At 56.2% G+C, this 16,802-nt stretch overlaps 1 protein-coding gene across 3 annotated transcripts in view; it reads left to right on the top strand.

Annotated features, from left to right (window-relative positions):
• The window catches only part of PLCD1 (phospholipase C delta 1), an 18,053-nt gene continuing 1,251 nt past the window's right edge, over nt 1–16,802 (top strand). Inside the window, exons 1-12 of one of the 3 annotated variants that reach the window (XM_081072265.1) lie at nt 1–150; nt 8,280–8,444; nt 11,870–12,098; nt 13,270–13,399; nt 13,500–13,731; nt 14,604–14,805; nt 14,900–15,044; nt 15,124–15,273; nt 15,367–15,525; nt 15,756–15,915; nt 16,090–16,206; nt 16,598–16,776. In XM_081072265.1, coding sequence (XP_080928391.1) covers nt 117–150; nt 8,280–8,444; nt 11,870–12,098; nt 13,270–13,399; nt 13,500–13,731; nt 14,604–14,805; nt 14,900–15,044; nt 15,124–15,273; nt 15,367–15,525; nt 15,756–15,915; nt 16,090–16,206; nt 16,598–16,776 — 1,902 coding nt within the window. In that variant the 5' untranslated portion in view covers nt 1–116. Of the gene's footprint in view, nt 151–4,625; nt 4,749–8,279; nt 8,445–11,869; nt 12,099–13,269; nt 13,400–13,499; nt 13,732–14,603; nt 14,806–14,899; nt 15,045–15,123; nt 15,274–15,366; nt 15,526–15,755; nt 15,916–16,089; nt 16,207–16,597; nt 16,777–16,802 lie in introns of those variants that run through there. The other 2 variants (XM_081072266.1, XR_013994876.1) reach the window with 2 other exon arrangements.

Raw genomic sequence — 16,802 nt, 5'->3', positions numbered from 1 at the left:
CCTGGTCCATTCGGGCCTCCACCACACTCGGCTCGGACCCGCTGCCGCCGGCACTGTCGCCGCGCACGTGTGTCCCGCGGCGCCCGGCTCCCGCCGTGCCGCGCCGCGCGTCGGGCATGGACTTGGGCCGGGACTTCCTGACCCTGCACGGTGAGTGCCCGGCTGGCGCGCAGGGAGTGCCTGCGTGGGCCGACCAAGCAGAGAGCCGTTCCCGGCGATGGGCGGAAGACCCCCAGCTCCTTCAGCCGCCCTCCGCCCCGCCCCGGGCCCGCCCCTCGGCCCTTTTGTCTCTGTGGGGAAATCTCGGCCCAGGACTCGGGGTGGGACTGCCGGGAGCGACCCTGGGCGTTTCCAGGTTTGTCCCCCCCCACCCCCCATCCTACCGGGGGGAAGGGAGGGATACGTGTCTGAAGACTTCCCTAAAGACTACCCCCTGGTCACCCCAGCTTCGGGGACTCCCCCTTATCCTGGTCACGGAAAGCTGGGCTCCGTGGTCCAGCGCGCACGGAGGAGCCAAGGAGGGAAGGAACCAGCATCCACGAATAACCGAGTTCTCCCCGCCCCGTCCGGGCCTCCAGGAGAGGCTCCCCAAAACTCTGGCGTGCCTGGACCGCGTCCGGCCGCGTGGCTGTGGCGGGTGGGCGTTGGGGGTAAGGCGAGGAGGTGTGCAAGGTTGGCCGGGGTCGGACCGTGCCGCGGAAACTGCCCCGCGCAGAAATCATAGTCAGAGTTGCCCAGGCAGGGAGGAGTAGCCCTATTCCCCCGATCTGCGCACCCTCCTGGCCGGACGAGGCCAAGTTCCAGCTCGAAATGCCTGCGGCTCCACCCTTTCTCCAGCCGAGCTCTGTCTCATCTGACTCGGGAACGGAGTCTGAGCCAGCTCCTTGCCCTAACGCTGTCCCTCCAGGAGATAGAGCAGCCGTGGCCTTCAGGCTGTAAGGCTTGGAGGTCTTCTGGCTGGACGGGCCCCCAACCCTGAACCTGGCATCTTTTTGTTCCAGCCTGAGGACTCACCCACTCTTGGTGGTGGGTGGGTGGGGGACTTTCCCTCCTGTCCCCCCCGATCATTTGTCAGCTCAGCAAACCCTGGTCCTCTCACAGCAATCACTGCTTAACCATATATCCCTCTTTTTTCTAGTACTTTGGGGTTGCCTGCCATCTATCCTAAAGCATGCATGGAGATAATAGTTGGGTAAGAGACAGGCAAAGCCCTCCAGCTGTTCACTAGAGACCCCTAGAATTTAGAGGGACCCAGAGATGTTCTTATCAGCCAGTCCCCAGTCTGTCCTATGTTTCCCAGTTGGCCCAGACCTGGCCCCCATGGCCCAGACAGACCTTGCTCAGTGCCTAGAGCTGTTACCTCATAGCAGTAGCCAGGATCGAGGGATTCCCTGCTCTTTCCAATGTTCCCTCTTCTCTCCTTAGGCCAGAGGTGTCCTTAATGCTCCTGCCAGCCTGGCAGGAAGGGAGACTGAGCAGCTCAGAGGGCCACAGTGGAGACCTGCTTTCTCTCTTACCGTCACTTAGCTAGTGTTGTCTACCCTGCACACTGCCACCTCTTCCATGCCTGCCTCACACTCAGACCTAAAAGCCCTCTGGTTGCCTCTGGCACGGCTGCAGCCCTCAGTTCATGTTGGAATGGGTTCCATCCTCAGGCATCTGTGCCTTTGTCCAGCCTCTCCCCTCTGGCAGCCCTGCTATCTTCCCTGGAGAGGAAGCTGCATGGAGGCTCAGCCAATGCCTCCCAGTCCTGTGACATGGGCTTGGCCGCCCTGGCCCATCCTGTTTGAGACCTGCCTTCTGAATGCCTGATTCTGTCCAGCTTTTCCTGTGGGGCTGGCATGAACACTACAACCCCAAGCTGTTTCCCTAAAGGCCCTGCTACTTTTAGTTCAGTAACCCAAATTACCTCCCTTGGCTGACCTTTGCCCCTTCTGCAAGCCAGAAGGGGAAGCAAGGACCTGTCAAGGAGAACTGGTGGTGGGAGGGAACGGTCGCTGTACCCTGTGCTGTCCTAGGTTGTCAACACTCTCACCGGAGAGTCTGCACTCCTTTCCTATTTCGGGTCTCAAAGCACTGGACATGTGCTGCAGGATCACACTATCTGGCTTAGGCAGCTGCGGGTTGCTGCAGAAAGGCCCCCTCCATTGGCCTGGGGGGCTATGGGGCCCCCCTAGATATGAAATATCCCTTCTGTCCTCACCCCCAGATGCATGCAGCGGCAGTATAGTATAGAGACATGGATTCTGGGTAAACTGCTCGATCAAGGTCAAGACTTGGCTTTTTCATTTCAGACAAATTTCTTGATTTCATTGTGCCTCAGCTTCCTCATCTATCAGTGGGGGATACGAGCTCTACCTTGTAGGGCTCCCATGAGGATTGAAGGAGCTAATAATACCTATAAGGCAATTAGAATAGTGCCTGGTACCGGCAGGTGCTATGTTCCTGCAAGGAGGCCCCACCCCCTAAGTGAGCATGCCCTGTGAGTGGCTGTCTGGTTCTTTGGGAGATGAGGGAGTCCCTAGCCAGGAAAAAATGTGACCAGAACCGGGCTCAAGAATCAAGAGGCTCCTTCCCAAGGCTTTGAAGCCCTCAGACTGACGTTCCAGGCTCCCAGCCTTCTCGTCCTAACTCACTTCCTCTGCTTTCTTCATTCTGGCCAGGGCTGCACTGATTCCTGGAGCAGGTCCCTAGATGTGCCTGAAGGATATGACCTCCCAGGGCCCTGTCCTCACTGAACACAGCTACCGTCCACTAATTTTTCCTACACCTAATCCCTCCTGCCCCACTATAAGAACTGGCATTTGTAAAAGTGGAAGGCAGGTTGGGGCCTGGCTTCATCTTGGCCTCAGGAGACCTGGGTTCAGTCCTAGCTTTGCTTCTACTTGCATTGTGACCCTGGGCAAATCTCTTTGCCTCTCTGGGCCTGTTTTCTCATCCATAGGATCTCAATACCCATTTCACAGAAGAAGTGAGAATAAAGCACTAATGTCATAGGACCTCTAGGCTGGCTAAAAAGAGCCAGTACCCCCAAGAGGTAACGGTTCCAGAACTATCATAGCAAGTTGTGGTGGCCAGCCCCCTCCCCACCTCAATTATGTGTCAAAGCTCTGTTCCTGGGGTTCCAGGCCCACACTACACAGACAACACTGATCAATAACTTTTGTGCCATAGGCCCCTCTCGCAGTTTTGGTGAAGCCAGTGGACCTCTTCTCAGGATTGTTTTTAAACGTATAAAATACCTAAGAATTCAAAGGAAGCAAATTATATTGAGATGTGATTGTATGCTTGGTCCTTCAGTGAACCTTTGCATGGTTTTTCTCTAAAACAGAGGTCCCCTTACACTTGGCTCTTCTCCCGCTTTCCAAAAGAATAACTTGTCTATGCCCATGTATCAGCTCATCTACACTAACTCACATTCTCAGGATTTATTCTCTGGTGTGACTTTAGGCACGTCACTCTGCATGCACTTCAGTGTTTTATCTGTTTTAATAATTGGCTTTGCCAGTGACTCACTGTCAATGCTGGTGAATGGAGCTGAAGTGAGGCAAATGGAAGAAACATTCAGAGTCAGGGAGTAAAAGACAGGAATGAATCAGGTCTGGAGTGGGTGGTGCCCTGACCTTGGCGCACAGTAGGGGCTCAATAAATAATTGCTGGGTGAATGAACGGGAAGTTGTAACTTACATGAAAGGTCCCACTGTTCCCGAGTACACTGGCGGCACAGTTTTGTATAAAGTTGCAGTCGTCCTCTCTATTTATCAAAGCGAGCCTGCGTTAATGGATTCAAGATCCGCATTTTTTCCAAGAATTCCATTCGCATTCGGAACCTTGGAGATTACCCCACTCAGGTGGGGAAACAGAGAGAAGCAAACAGGTCTGCCTGAGATTCACAAGTGAGGCAACAGCCCCCTGAGTCACAATAAATTCCTTATTTTAGTAAAATATTTGGCGGCCTCGGTTGTCTGGCACGGGCTCCATCCCGTTCACCGCGGGACTCTGCAGCCCAGGCAGCCCCTGCTCAGCGCTGTCTCGCCAGCCCCTGAGTCCTCCTCCAGGCCCCCAGCTGTTTAGAAGCGCCGCTCAGGCTCCGCGCCCTGGTCGGACTCCGCCCCCACAGCGCCTCCAAATTCGAGGTTCCGCCCCTTCTCTGCCAAACACCAACTTTCCAGTGCGGGACCCTCCCCGGGTTCGCGCCCTGGGCCTTGGCTACTCCCCAGGTCGGCTTCCTGGGTCTGGCTCTGACTCCACGTCGTCTCCCTGACTCGGCTCCTTCCCTTCCCCACCTCTTGGGCTCTGTCGCTGCCCTCAATCCCCTTTCTGGGCTCCGGCTTTCGCCACTGATCTGCTTCCTGAATTACGGATTTGTCCCGCTCTGGTTCCTCCTCTCCCCGCCTGGATTCCGCTCACGCCCCACCTCCGGGGGTACTTGTTCCGCCCCTCTGGGTCTGGCTCCGCCCCTTCCAGTCCAGATTTCCCTCTTGCCCCGCCTCTAGGACCGGGGCCCCGCCTCCTGGGCCTTCCAACCGGATTCTGGCTCCGCCCCTCCAGGCTGGGTCTCCGCCTGCATTCCCCGCCTAGGCAGGCTTCTGGAGACTGCCGCCTCGTCCCGAGCCAGGCTCCGCGGGCGGCAGGGGGTCTGCGGAGCATCATGCCGTTCCTGGGGGGTCGGAGCCGGAGCCGCTCCAGAGAGCTCTACCTGCAGGAGCAGAGCCTCAAGGTGGCGGCACTCAATGGGCAGAGGCTGGGTAAGGGATGCAGGGAGCACTGAGATCTGCGGAGACTGGGATGGCAGCTTGGGCAGGAAACAATATAAGTTCCTGAGCTCTGAGTCCTGCCCTCGACCTTTTAATTGGACCTGTTTAGTATTCCTGTGAGTGTGCGACCTACTGTGGGACTGTGTTTGCAGGGGTGGCCCGTGGTGTGAGTACTGTGGGGGTTACCCCTTCTCCTGATCTACCTCAGCCCCTCCAAGACTCCCTGCCCCTTGTCACACTTAACCCCTCTTGTTTACAGATTTACGAGCTACCAAGGGATATGTGGCCCAGTGTGTAACTGCTGTGACTGTAATTCAATGAGATGGTCTGTGAGACAGTGTGTGGTCCTGTGTGATGTTGTGCACTGTGGGTGACAGATGTGACCTGGGGTAACTCAGAGGGAGTCTGTGTTAGGGTGTGTATGTTATGTGGATTTTCGGATGTTACTCTTTGTGGCAGTGTACTTCTGAGTGCTGGCTGCATAACGTACCGTTTCTGAGCACTGACCCTGTGGACAGGCTTCTGAGTCCTGACTCAGCCATGTAACTTCCTTGAGCCTCAAGTTCCTCATCTATAAAATGGGAATAATGATAGTGCCTTCCTCAGAGGCTTGTAGGGGGATTAAATACATGTGCTAAGAACAGTATCTTATTCAAATATTAACGATTATTATTATGGTGGATGCGATGATGATGATGATGAAGTTCTGGCATTGTATGTTGTGTGGCTGTGTGTGACTCCATGTAACAATGTGTATCACTGTGTGTGACTCATTGTCTCTTCGAGGTTGTGTGATGAGGTGATGGTGTGGTGTGTTGCTGTGGGTCCCAGGCCTAGTTTGTCTCCATCATGCATCACCCTAGATACCTGGGCAGGACTCCTGGTACTCCCGTCAGCTTCTTATTAGCACCTGCAGCACTGTCTGCCCTCCTCCCCATGGCCACCTCACTGTGTGCAGCTGGCCTGGGCAGGTTGGTGAGGCTGCAAGGTCACCCCAGGGGCCTCTGAGCTCAGAGTCCTCTCACCACCGCCCTTCCACAGGAAAAGGTACTACAGCTAAGTGAGTGGGGCTGGGAGAGGGGCGCCCACAGACTTTCTGGGTAGTGGGAACGGGCAGCCCAGAGATCTCAGAAACAAAAGGACTTTCTGGGTAGTGGGAACGGGCAGCCCAGAGATCTCAGAAACAAAAGGACCTCAAATGAGGCTCAGAGATGGAGGTGCCTGACCAGGTTTCCCAGTGGCCCACAGGGCAGTGGTTATCAAGGCCCACCTTGGGACGGAGGTCCGTGTTCCGGAAGTTATGTCGGCAGTTAGGGGGCTTATCTCTGCCTGACTGCAGACAGAGCCACAGCCTGGCTCCAGGACAGGATAAACACGTCATCTCCACACGGTGTTTTCCAGTACTGGAGGGTGGGGCTCACCTACTTTCCCACCCCCTCCCCCATTTATATCTGGGCTGTCAGCAATGGCTTACCCTAATGTGTGCCCAGCTTAGGGGGTGGCATGCAGGCCAGGCCGAGGGTAAGATGTCCCTCCCAATTGCACCTCAGCAAGAGAAAGGACCACAGAATCTCCAACAGAGGTTGAGATGCTCCTCTGGCAGCATTGGACTCCCTCCCCTTTCCTCTGGTCTCTGGCCCTATAGATAGCCAATGGTGTAGGACATCTTGCAGGAGCCCTCCGGGCTTCCCCTGGGGCTGAAGGGGGAACTGCTCACACCGAGGCAGAGGGGTCTCCTGGAAGTGGTGGAAAGACTTGGGACAAAGGTGGTCACACCGGAGTGTCACCTCTGAGGAGGCCCAGAGATGTCTCCTCCACCACTTCTCTCTCAATACTGATGGAGGAACAGAGGGAAGAGGAGTTGCCTAACGCAACAGTGGAGTGGGTGTTAGCACTGGGCTCTGTACCCACTGGAGGCAGGAGACTGGGGAGTGAAAAAGAGGATGTGGGTGGCTGAGGCTTAGGGAAGTGGTACAGGAGGTTCTGTAGGTCCCATGGGTGTGGGGGGCTGGCTAGGGAGTGGGGGGGGCAAGGATAAAGTGGGAGAGGCTATAAAGGGCTGAGGATCTGGGCTCAGAAAAGCCTATAGGCCTAGGCACAGGCCCCTCAGACTGGACCCACATGGTCTCTGATGCCACTGCTCGGGGGGAGCCGAAGAATAAAGACTGCTGAGACCACACAGTTTTAGTTTTGGGGGTAGATGTGAGGTGAGATAATGGCCAATTGGCTCTGAACAGAGCTGGCTGCTGGGCTGCTGGACTACATGTGGCTTGGATGATAGAGACAGATATAGGTACAGATATAGACACAGAAATAGGGCGATACATACAGATGCAGATATAGGTGCACCTGTATTACCATGATGGGTCATTAAGGTTGGGGGTTCTCTCCTTAATCACAGGTGGTACAGGCTTTGCTTGGGGGTGAGGGCTCCTGGGGAGCCAGGCCTGATGCCCCTTTGGTTCCTCTTGCTTGGGCCTGGAAGGACAAAGGGCATCATATCTTTGGGAGCCAGCCTGTGTCTCTGAGAGACACAGCAAGAGAGCTTGGCTGGAGGGTACCAAGCAGCCCGGGTTCTGGTCCTTGCCGTGTGGCCCTGGACTAGGCCCTGCCCCAGCATTTGAAAGGCTGCACTCTGACTTACTGCTGCTATACCCTGAGGGGTCTTGGACCCAGGAAACTCAGCTGGGGTGGGCATGGAGGGACAGGGGCATCCCAGCAGGCCCAACAGAGGCCGCAGGGGGCTCATGTGTGTCCTGGGGGAAAGGATCAAGTCCAAGTCAGGGGTGTGGACAACAGTGGTGAGGGTGGCAGGGGTGGGCACAACGGCCACACAGTAATCACAGTTCTGACACCAAGATCTACAGCTGCTGTCCCCTCGGGACCTCCCCAGATACGTGCATCATCTCATTTAACCTTAGACCTTCCCTTTGAGGGAGATCCTGTTTTTATCCTCAGTCTAAAGACAGGAAAGCAGAGGCCCCACAACATGAATTCACTTGCCCAGGTCACAATGACTTAGGAGGGGGACCTGGACCTGGGCACTGGTGATTCCATAGCCACGGGAGTTGGGTGGTTGGGTTCTGTGGTGCTTTGGACTCCATTTCCTTCTGGGTCTGCCCCTTGTCTTTCCTGCTTTGCCTGATATTTTGGTCTCAGCTGCCTTCAAGTTACTCTGACCCCTAGGTGTGAACAGGAAGGGCCCACCTTGTCTTTTAGAGCCAGGCCACTTTCTAGGGGTCTGATCCCCCTGGGACCAGGTGTTCTTAGATTAGCTGTCCTCCCTTGGTCCATTCAGCTGTGGGTGGCAGGTCACCCTGTGGCCTTGAGTGGGTAGGTGTCCTAATGTTCACATAGCCTCAGCTGGCAATCAGAGATGACTTCATGGTAGAGGCAGAGAACCAAGGATGAGACTGGTGAAAAGTGGGCTCCGAGAGGGTCCGGAAGTGGGCGTGGCTAGCATGGGGCCTAGGGCAGCAGGGACAATGGAGGAGGTGGCATCTTACCAGCTCTGCCCCCTAGGCCTCCAAAATGACGAGGATCTACAGGCACTGCTGAAGGGCAGCCAGCTCCTGAAGGTGAAGTCCAACTCATGGCGGAGAGAGCGCTTCTACAAGTTGCAGGAAGACTGCAAGACCATCTGGCAGGAATCCCGCAAGGTCATGCGGAGCCCGGAGTCCCAGCTGTGTGAGTGCCACGGGGCCCTGGGCAGAGTGTGCAGTCCGTGCTTAGATGGGGAAACTGATGCTGGTTGGGGGTGGAGGTCCATCATGGACCAGGACCACAGATAGGGAAACCGAGGCCTGGCCTGGTGGGGCATAGGTCAATCATGCAATGGGGACCAGATATGGGGAACCTAAAGTGGGTCAGAGTTAGGGAGAGGAGTCATTTAAAACACTGAGCTCTAGTTTGGGCCAGAGAGGGCAGTCCTGGACCGAGGACCACAGATGGAGATGCTAAAGCCTTTTGGGGGTTAGGGGTACATAGTCATGGCCACAGATGGGAAGGCAGGCTCAGAAGGAGGGAGGGAACTGGACCGTGTTGTATGACCTCACAGGTATCTGCCCTGGCAACTGTGGGGAGGAGCAAAGTTGGGCAGACTAGAACTCCACGTGTGGTAGGGCAAAAGCCTGCTCCAAGTCTGGGGGCAGGTAAGGCCCTTCCCAGGATGAGTGGCCAGGAGGTGAGGTGGGGCCGCCGGAAGGGGCTCTCCCCTGGGACTGGGGCCATCACAGGGAGGCTGAGGCAGAGCAGAGCTAGGACATGAAAGAAGCCTCAGCTTGGTAGCTCCCGCGAGGGTGTGGGTCTGAGGGCTTTCTAGAAGCTTCAGAAAGGGTCGAGGAACCCAACCAAGGCTCAGGCCTGCAAATGGAGAGTCTTCCCTACAAGGCCTTAGGGAGAAAGCTCTGTGTTAAGGACTGCTGTCCTTAACACAAGAATGCCCTAACAATTCTGTAAAAGGAGAGGTCTAACTCTGCACCTTTACCTGGTGGGAAAATTTCAAACCAGTGCTATCCAGGAGACCTTTCTGTGTTGATGGAAATGTTCTATGTCTGTTCTGTCCAATACAGTTGCCACTAGTCACCTGTGGCCACTGAACACTTGAAATGTACTAGGGTGACTGAGGAACTGAACTCTTAATTTTATTGAATTTTAACAAATTCATATTTAAATCATCACATGTGGCTAGTGGCTGCTGTATTGGACAGTGCAGAGAGATCACTGCCACTGGGTTTTACATCGCCTAGACCCCTGGAAATCCCTCACTCATTCCCCTGCCCTTGGCTGTTGAAGGGCAGGCAGGGTCAGCCCACTGGTAGGTCTGTAGGGAATGAGACCAGACACAGATGACAAGCCACAGGAAGGGTCTGGGCAGAAACCTGAGATGGCCAGCTGGCCTGTGGCCTATGGAGGGGCCAGAGGTGAGGCAGGACAGGAGCAAGATCAGATGGGAAGAGTGGGGCTGGGCCTTGGGGACTGTGGACCATGGAAGGTTTCTGAGCAGGGCTGGCCAGGGTCAGAGAGGATGGGGCCTGAGGCGCTTTCAGAAAACCACCCTCAGTGCACGTCTGCCACATAGCGCAGGAGTGACCCTGACCTTTCCTCTGGGGAACTAGCCGGGCTCCTTCACATGCCTCCGTCCTGATATGAGGTTTCCTGTTAAGACGCTGGCAGGCGGTGCCATGGTGGGAACGGGTTATCTTATACACTCTGAGCCCTGGGGGTTCTGGGAGCCCACTGGCCAGCTGGTACGTATGCGTGGTTCCCAGGGTACCTAGCATCTGTTAGGCTGGGTGTGGGGGCAGCAGAGTAGTAGAGACTTAGGCCTTTCTACACCTGCACTGGGGAAATGAGACCCTCACACTGGTACAGCTGTGACACGAGGGCAGGAAGATCATCCCAGGCAGGAGACCCAGTGTGAGCAAAGGTATAGAGGCGAGAATGAGGAAGGCAGATGAGTAAGGGGCTTGCACCCTGACAGGAATGGCTTCAGGGATGTCAGGCCTGGGGTTGAGAATCAGATGTAGTCAGATAGGGACCGTAGCCGGAAGAGGCTCTCTTCCATTCAAAGCCTCCGAGACAGGCCTTAGGCTGAACTTGCCTGTTGGCTGCTTCCCTTCTCTGGGCAAGTGAGACAATTGTTGTCAACTGTACTCTCCCCTCAGGGAAACTGAGGCTAGGTGAGGGAGGAGTGGAGCAGCGCCCCCACCCCCAATTCTCTTGTCTCTGCTTCCTGATCCCTAAGTCTTCCCTGATGCTTCCCTGATGCACTGTTAGCACCCCCTCAACTCTGGCTTCCAGAGGCAGACAAAGCATTATCAGCAGTGAAGGCAGGGTGGGGGTGTTGGCCCGGGAGCTCCATGGCTTGCTCAGACTTCCTGTTTTCACTCCTAGCCTGGGTCAGCTGCAGCTGGTATGGGGCCTAGTGGGGCACAGGAGGCTGTGGGCAGAGGGATTAAGCAAGGATATCCCCTGCATCCTAGATGGTCCAGGGCTCACGTGTCTTACTCCTCAGAGCCTGCTGCCTGGGCTGGATACATGGCACACACGTGGGGCCTGCAGGTGGCTAGGAGGCCCCGGGGCGCTCGGTACCAGTAGGCACCAGAAGGGACAGGTGGGCTTTCAGCCAGAGCTGGTCTAGGAACCAGGGCAGATGGATATAGATGGCTCAGGATGGGGGTGGGGCAGACACAGAGCCTGGACCCTGATGCTGGGAGGCCCAGCATGGGCCTAGCCAGTGCTCCCAGCCAGGCCACGGAGGATACATTGGGGGTAAGAGAGGGTAGACAGGGCCTTGCTGCTTCCTGAAGCTTAGAAGGCCGAGCTGTGACAGCAGGGCCCTCCTGGCTCCCCAGGGCAGAATGCTGTAATCTCTCAGACCCCCAAGGAGTACCCTCCAGTCTGCCTCTTAGAACCCTAGAGGGCAGAGCCTTCTTCCTGCCCCCTCCTTGCCAAGGGACTCCCTGAGTTCAAAACACATACAGACACACACGGGGCAAGGCCCTTTCTACCTACGGACACAAGCACTTGTCTCTCTGTCTTTGGCCCTCAGCCCTCAGCTCCCAAGGCCAGGGCAGACTGAGGGTGGCTCCAGTCTCCTGAATGGTCAGGAGTGGGGCCTGGAGGCTTTCATGGCTGTGTGAGGGGAGGACGGGTCCAAAGTCAAGTTTGATCAAAAGGGTGTGTGGCCTCTTCTCTGTCCCAGGCCCCATGCTCCAGAATGGTCTCTCCCCATCTGTTTAAGAGCCTTACCCTGCCCCAATCCTCTCCCCAGGACCCTACTCCCGACAGCACAGAAATAGGGGGCTTGGGGTCCCAGGCACCCTTCCTGCCCTAAAGGCAGTCCCTCTCTGTCATTCCCTGTGTTTCCACTCTGCCCACTACAACTGTGTCTCACATTCCTTCCCCACCCCAGCGTTTGTCTTCCTTCCTCCTTTTTGTTCGCCTTGTCTGTCCTCCTGACCCCATCCTTTCTCTCTGGATCGAGGCCTGAGCTCCAGATGCCCTGGCTATGTCTCTAATTGTGCCCCCTTCCACTGTGGCCTCAGCCATGCCAGGGGCTGGAGTTGGCCTCATGCCTCTCTCTGCCTACCCCCACCCCCTTCTTACAGTCTCCATCGAGGACATTCAGGAAGTACGGATGGGACACCGCACAGAGGGCCTGGAGAAGTATGCCCGTGATGTGCCCGAGGACCGCTGCTTCTCCATTGTCTTTAAGGACCAGCGCAACACACTAGACCTCATCGCCCCGTCGTCCACTGACGCCCAGCACTGGGTGCAGGGTCTGCGCAAGGTCATTCAGCACTCAGGCTCCATGGACCAGCGGCAAAAGCTGCAGCAGTATCCTTTTGGTGGCAGTGGGTCCAGGCCAAACCTGTGGATACTGGCTGTGATGTCCCCAGGGCAACCTGGGTATGAAAGATGCCCAGCTTTGGACCATCATACCAAAACAGTGCGGATTAGGTGGCTTAACAGAAATTCATTTTCTCACAGATCTGGAGGTTGGAAGTCCAAAATCAGGGTGCCGGCAGGGTTGGGTTCTGGTGAGAGCTTTCCTCCTGGCTTCTGGATGGCTGCCTTCTCACTGCGTCCTCACATGGCAGAGAGAGAAAGAGAGAGAGAGACAGTAAGCTCTGGTCTCTCCTTATAAGGACACTAATTCCATCATGAGGGCCCCACCTCATGACCTCTTCCAAACCTCCCAAAGGCCCATCTCTAAATACCATCATAGTGGGGGTTAGGATTCAACATATGAATTTTAGGGGAACACGGTTCATAGTAAAAGGCAAGCAGGGGAGGTACGTGCCCCCTGATGTCCCCTCTTCCCTCATCTGTAACCAGCATGAGCTGGGAGGCTGAGGGAGCAGCCTGCTTCAATGGGAAACCTAGACTCAGACATTTTAATTATCTAGTTCTCAAGGTCAAGGTTGAGAGGAGAGAGGATAGAGGTTAAGAGGGAAGTGGGGGCCTGAGTGCCCCAATCATGACAACGTGATCTTGGCTTTGTTTTTGCATGTGATGTCCCCACCTTCTGGTCAGTGGCTTGAAATTTGTGGTTTCCTATAAAATAAGCCTCAAATGCTTTAGTCAAGTTGGCTAACAATTATATATTAAAAACTGGAAGGACATACCTTACAATGTTAACAGTAGTTATCCTTGGGTCTCTGGGGGATTTGTTTTTTTACTTTTCTTTATTTTCTAAATTGTCTATAATGAATGCTTTTATAGCAAGAAATGTTTTTTGTTTTATTTTGTTTTAAATGTGAAAGGGTTCAAAGCCAGCAAATAGGAAAAAAGACCCTGTACTAGGATGTAACATTTCCTCTCAAGAGGTCACCAGGTCTTGCCTCTGAAATTCGCATATGCAATAAGTCAGGCTTGTGGGAAGCTGTGCCTACAGGTAGCCTCGGTCCACATGGGCCCAGGTGTTGACCCTAGGCTGGAACCATGGCTCTGGCTGGGACCTTGGGGGTACCAGGGCTCCTGGGATCTTTCCTGACTTCTTACCCAGCTGGATTCACTCTTGCTTGAGAAAAGCTGATAAAAACAAGGATAACAAGATGAGCTTCAAGGAGCTGCAGAACTTTCTGAAGGAACTCAACATCCAGGTGGATGACAGCTATGCCCGGAAGATCTTCAGGGTGAGGCAGCAGTGAGGGCTGGGTCTGCCTGGCCGTGGGCTCCTTGACCCTAGCCCAGGGCCTGTTCTGAGCCTGCACACCTGGCTGTCCTGGTTTGTAGGAATGTGACCGCTCTCAGACAGACTCCCTGGAAGACGAGGAGATTGAAGCCTTCTACAAGACACTAACCCAGCGGGAGGAGATTGACCAAACCTTCGCTGAGGCTTCCAACTCTGGGGAGACTCTGTCAGTGGATCAGTTAGTGATGTTTCTGCAGCACCAGCAGCGGGAGGAGGCGGCGGGGCCGGCACTGGCCCTCTCCCTCATTGAGCGCTATGAGCCCAGCGAGAGTGGTGAGGGCCTGGCCAGGGCCTGTGCCCTGCAGTCCTAGGGCCACAGTGGGCTGGGAGATTCCTGGGGAGACTGCAGCCTGCGTGTAGGGAGCTGCAGGGATGGGGGTGCCTTAGCAAGCCCCAGTTCCTCGGTCAGTATTTGCCTACACCAACGAAAGCAGGCACATGGGAAACGGGGCTCCAGCGTCACTACCCACCTCAGTTTCTCCTCCAAGGGGTTTTGAGGACCTCTCCCCCAGGAAATAGAGTAGAAGCTAGAAAAGCACAGCCCCTGCTTCCTTTTTGGTGCCCATCCTGGGCCCAGCTTTGAGACATAAGATGGAGCCTGGTCCTGGAGGGGGCTCCAATCTGGAGGCACAGAGAAGATGAGGTCCTGTCCTCACGGGGCCTCACAGTTAGGGTTTCCGGGTGGGGATTCCTGCCCATTCTCAGGAATTCTTTTCACTTTCCCGTTCACGAATCCCGAGATATAAACTGTTTTCTGTTCTCCACGATGAATCATTTCCACAAAGTGACAGCTGATACTACTAACCACCTGGGCTCAAGGAGCTGATTTTCCCGATTTCCCGACCAACTTTTCTCGGGATTCGGGAACAGGAAAGCGAAAACAGTTCACGAGAACTGGTGGGAATTCCCGCTCAGAAACCCTACTCACAGTAGGGGACACAAGAGGAGGAGACAGCCCCCACCCTGGGGTAGACTGGTTGGAGAGACTCAAACTTACCCCTTCCCAGAGATATCAAGGATGAGCTCAGGACTGGGAGGCAGAGGGCATGGGGGCTCCTCTTCCCTGAGCAGTGGCACAGGGAAGGTCCCCAGGAAATGGCTGGCCAGTGGAGGGCTCTGACTGGTGCTGGCTTCCTCCCTCCCAGCCAAGGCCCAACGGCAGATGACCAAGGACGGCTTCCTCATGTACCTGCTATCTGCTGATGGCAGCGCCTTCAACCTGGCACACCGGCGGGTCTACCAAGACATGGGCCAGCCGCTCAGCCACTACCTGGTGTCCTCCTCGCACAACACCTACCTGCTTGAAGACCAGCTCACGGGACCCAGCAGCACCGAGGCCTATATCCGGTGGGGCAGGGGGCGGGGCGGGGGAGCCGGGAGGCGGGGCTCTGGGCGGGGTGGGCGTGGGACCAGAGGGTCCTAGCACCACCCCTCCCCGCAGGGCGTTATGCAAAGGCTGCCGCTGTTTGGAGCTCGACTGCTGGGACGGACCCAACCAGGAGCCCATCATCTACCACGGCTACACTTTCACTTCCAAGATCCTCTTCTGCGATGTCCTCAGGGCCATCCGAGACTACGCCTTCAAGGTGGCCGCGCCCCTGGGTGGGGTGATGAGCGGGAGGATCGGGGCGGCAAACCCCTCTTAATCTGCTCTTGGGCCTCCAGGCATCCCCCTACCCCGTCATCCTGTCCCTGGAGAACCACTGCAGTCTAGAGCAGCAGCGCGTGATGGCGCGACACCTGCGCACCACCCTGGGCTCAATGCTTTTGGACCAGCCGCTGGACGGGGCTACCACCAGCCTGCCTTCCCCTGAGGTGCCCGGTGGGGATGGGGGTGCCCAGGGGACAGGGCAGGGGAACTGGCTGGGAGGCCAGCTTGGTTTTGACCAACTGCCCCTCCACCCTTAGCAACTGAAGGGGAAGATCTTGGTGAAAGGGAAGAAGCTTGGGGGGCTCCTGCCCCTGGGAGGGGAAGGGGGCCCTGAGGCCACTGTCGTGTCAGATGAGGATGAGGCTGCCGAGATGGAGGATGAAGCAGTGAGGAGCCGAGTGCAACACAAGCCCAAGGTTCAAGGGGAAGTTGTGGGGGGAGGTCAGCCCTGGGGCCCTCCCCATCATCACCCCACAGCACCTGGTGGGATGTGTGCCTTGTCTTAGTTCTCTGCGGCTGCCACTCAGACCCTCTGCCCCCCTCTCTCTGTCTGTTTACCTCTCTCTGTGTGTCTGGGTTTCTGGCTCTCTCAGTGCCCACCTGCCCCACCCTCTGAATCTAACCTGGGCCTCCCCATGGCCCCCAGGAGGACAAGCACAGGCTAGTGAAAGAGCTCTCCGATATGGTCATTTACTGCAAGAGCGTCCACTTCCGGGGCTTCTCCAGCCCTGGCACCCCAGGGCAGGCTTTCTATGAGATCGTGTCCTTCTCTGAGAACCGTGCCCTCCGACTGCTCCAAGAATCAGGTGAGCCCTGAGGGTGCTGTCCACTGTCTGACCATGTGTGCTGGCCAGGGTCAGGCCTGGCTCCCACTGGCCTGGACAGAGTTAGGACTCCCTGCTCTTTCCAGCAGAGCTGGTGGGGAGGGGCTCAGGCTCGCCTGGAGGCCTCCACTTCTGACCGAGTCACATCCTCCTCAGGAAACAGCCTTGTCCGCCACAACGTGACTCACCTGAGCAGGATCTACCCCGCAGGCTGGAGAACGGATTCCTCCAACTACAGCCCTATGGAGATGTGGAATGGGGGCTGCCAGATCGGTAGGGACTGGCTGAGGCTTGGAGGACGCCTGGATGGGGGTTTTAGTCCAGAGAGCCAGGGACCAGGAGCCTCTGGGGAGCCAAGCTGGGCCAGACGCAGGCTTTGTGGGCTTAGGAGCTGGTGATCTCAGTTTGGAAAGATCCCTCTACTAGCAGGTCACAGTGTCTGAAATCCCATAGCACACTCGTGCTTTGAATCCTGGCACCAGAAATGGAATGTGAGGTTGGTGTGGTGGGTCAGTTAGGGTGGCAGGAGGGCTTTAGGCATCAGTGATACAGGACCCTGCTGCCTCACTGTGTGACTCTAAGGCCTCAGTGTACCCTGAGTAGGTTGGGCTCTCGGGTCCCAGAGACCAACCCACAGCCTGAGACTGCTCTGTCCTACCTGTAGTGGCCCTGAACTTCCAGACACCTGGGGCAGAGATGGATGTGTATCAGGGCCGCTTCCAAGACAACGGGGCCTGTGGGTACGTGCTGAAACCTGCCTTCCTGCGAGACCCCAACTCCACCTTCAACTCACGTGCCCTGGCTCAAGGGCCCTGGTGGACCCCGAAGCGGCTCAGTGTCAGGGTATGGCCAGCCACAGGAGGGATGGG

The sequence above is a fragment of the Rhinolophus hipposideros genome, assembly GCF_964194185.1.
Source record: "Rhinolophus hipposideros genome assembly, chromosome: 14".
Classification (NCBI taxonomy): domain Eukaryota; kingdom Metazoa; phylum Chordata; class Mammalia; order Chiroptera; family Rhinolophidae; genus Rhinolophus; species Rhinolophus hipposideros.
Note: the sequence above shows the minus strand (reverse complement) of the source record. Positions and strands in the feature narration are given on the sequence as shown.